The following is a 3,174-nucleotide window of genomic DNA, read 5'->3' on the forward strand; positions in this document are numbered from 1 at the left end:
CTAATATATAAATTCCTCGTGTCACAGTTTTCGTTTGCTATGCTCACTCAGAAACGGCTGGACCGATTTTGATGAAATTTTTGTTAACATCCGGTATCTATGAGAATCGCCCAGCATCTATTTTCCATCCCCCTGTATTGAGGGTAGTCCACCTAAATTTTTTTTTATTTTTTAGACAAAATTTTTTTAATTTCTGACTTTTTATGCAGTACAACATACAGAAATACATGCAATCCTCAATTTTCACCCTTCACCACGATCAACCCTTATTTTTTTTAATAGCCATTTTGGTAATTTAATCATTTTTCCTCTCAAATTAAACTGATCCAATCGTTATTTAATTAGTTATCCCCATAAAGATGTCTACAGGTATCACTTCTGATTTATTAAACAGCACTGAGTAGGGATGAGAACGAAGCCGGTCATACTTTCTTTCTCACTCCCTACACAGTTGTCGGCCATCATTATTGTTTATGCATCAAGTGTAGTATGACATTTAGAATTATCATTTTGCTATCTCAGTGTAACTCTCAAAAGTTAATTTTAATCATTCCTGTTTTATCAACCAGCGTTAAATTATCAATTTTGAGTGTATTTTGCACGATTAGTTAATCAACGATTTTTACTTGGCCTCAAAAGTACTCTAACACGTGACACAGGCTTCCAATATCAGCAGATTTTGTTTTGTCAGAATATACTTTTTTATTTATATCGAAAAATGTTGTTGATCTTATAAAAATGTAATTTTAATTTAATTTTATTAAAAAAAGATAATTGAACAATTAAGATTTTCATAGTTTCCAAAAATCTAATCATTATGAATCTTTATTTTTAAATCTCCAATGGAAATATTGGTTGTATGAAAAAATTATGAGAGACAAATTAGATCAATTAATCAATCTCGTAAGTACACATAAACACGCTTAATTTTTTATAAGCTCTTGTCTTTAGAATATTTTTCTGCTCAAAAGATTGCCTCCCGGGCATTTTTTGTTTCCAGAAATATTGCAACAGCAAACAAATTGCAATCTGCAGATCGTCATATAAATTTTCCTTATTTCCTGTTCGTTGTGTGATTGCAAAATAATTAAAATATGAAATTGCTCATCATTGAAGAGGTTAAGTTGACAGTGGTTTTAGTGTGCAGTGGGCTGTTAGCCAAATTAGCGTCAGTTGATGTCAACTCCTCACCTCTGAGGTTTACCAGGTTCGATAGATATCATCCATTCGATTACTGCTCTGTTGGTAAATTGTTATCAAATTGACTCTCGGCATCAAATTACTATAGTTCAAGAACTTATAAAAGATCTACGGTGTGTTCTGAGCATCAAATTGTTACGGCCTGAGAATTTACAAAGTACCAACAGTGTGTGTATTGAGAAGTAATTTTACTTTCAATCTTCTGGTTATGCCATTGGTGCCTGACACATGTGTTAAATGCAAGAGACCTGTTAAATCATCTGTTATTTGTAACACTTGTCAACAGCATTTTCATCCTGGTTGTGCACGAGATTATGTAAAAAACAGGCCGCTCACTGATTGTTGCAGAAAACAATTTAACTATCTCCTGGGAAATTTAGATGCAAAAACGAGACTTGCTTCGATAAAATCTACTAGCTCTAACACCTCTTCAGTTTCTAGTTTCAAGTCTGCCAGCTCTTCACCTCTTGATCATACATTTAAAGCTCGTGGATCTACCTCACTTGTTCGCTTATCCACAGCTCGTGTATCAACCTCATTGAAATCACCCGTCACACCAAATACACCGATATCTCCTGGTCCAGACTCAGTGTTTCATTCATCTATTCCATCACCAGAAATGTGCAGCTAGCTTCAGACTGGTTTGAAAAGTCACTTGATGATAAGATGACAACTATGATGGAACAGTTCCTATCATCGAACATGTCAGTGAATAAGAAACTTGAAGATCTTAGTATGCAAATTACTGATCTCAAAAATTCACAAGCTGCTACTGTGGCTGACCTTTCGGAAGTTAAAATTAGTGTAAAAACAAATGCTGAGTCAATTTCGGAGTTGAACTCGGAAATTGAAAAATTAAAAGAAGATTATAAATCTAATATGAATACAATGCATAATAATCTAGCAGATCTGAACAAGATAGTCAATCTTGAAAACAGAGAAACTTCGTCTACTTCATCTCTATCAGGAAGTACAACTGAGTTGGTAATTGCAGGTATTCCCAATTCGGTGGCTGATAATTTATCGCCTTCTGAAATTCAGTCTGCTGTTTTAAATGCCCTAGAGTTGCCGCATCTGGTCAGTGACGTTTTGAGCGTTCGCGAATTTCAAAATAAAAGTAGACCGAGACAAGATAAGGTTAATCATTCTTATCTTGTTGATTTGAAGTCTTCTCGAGTGCGTGATTTCATTATAAGTTCGAAACGCAAGTCAAAAAATCTTTTAGCTAAAATTGTGTTTCCGGACTATGTTGATCAAAACTTCAAAGGTGCTATATACGTCAATGAATTTTTACTGCCTGAGATATATAAACTACTTTTACAAACTAAAGAAAAGGCTAAATTAAAAAAGATCAAGTATGTTTGGGTGACAAGTGGACAAATTTTTGCGAAAAGAGATGATGGCTCTGAAATATTTAAAATTAAATGTGTTTCTGATCTTACTAAACTAGATTAACAGTCAACTGATTCAACTAATAGCTCAACAAAAAATATATCTTCATCACAAAATGTACTTAGTCTAAATATAAATAGCCTTATTGGCCATACTGCTCAATTCTTGAATTTGATTAATGATACTCAACCTAATATAATTATCCTGGATAGTGATAATGGAAGTGTTCAAAAATAAAATCTTTGACTATTTGTTAAATTTGGATCATTAATTAATAATGTTATTGTAAAGTGAACAATCTCTCCGATAACTTTGTATAGCTTTGTTCTTTTTCAGCTGTTGTTAATTGAACAATTATTTTAGTTTATTAGTTGTTTATTGGTTGAATCGAATAAGCGTAAATTTTCATTATTTTTATTTGGATTTTTGTTTTTAAGAAGCTATGTATTTTTCTACATTATTTTGTTATTAATATTGTATTTGTATATTCTATTGTATTTAAAATTGCCATTTGGCCTGTGCCTTGGCATTTATGAATTATCAATCAATCAATCAATCAATCTCTGTAAGTACATAAACACA

At 32.5% G+C, this 3,174-nt stretch overlaps 1 protein-coding gene across 1 annotated transcript; it reads left to right on the plus strand.

Annotated features, from left to right (window-relative positions):
- Positions 1-1,866: 1,866 nt before the first annotated feature.
- Positions 1,867-2,655, plus strand: LOC123273789. Its single transcript, XM_044741261.1, has one exon. It carries the CDS (start codon positions 1,867-1,869, stop codon positions 2,653-2,655), a length of 789 nt encoding a protein of 262 aa, XP_044597196.1.
- The last annotated feature ends 519 nt before the right edge of the window (positions 2,656-3,174 follow it).

Source organism: Cotesia glomerata, unplaced genomic scaffold, assembly GCF_020080835.1.
Source record: "Cotesia glomerata isolate CgM1 unplaced genomic scaffold, MPM_Cglom_v2.3 scaffold_1377, whole genome shotgun sequence".
NCBI lineage: Eukaryota > Metazoa > Arthropoda > Insecta > Hymenoptera > Braconidae > Cotesia > Cotesia glomerata.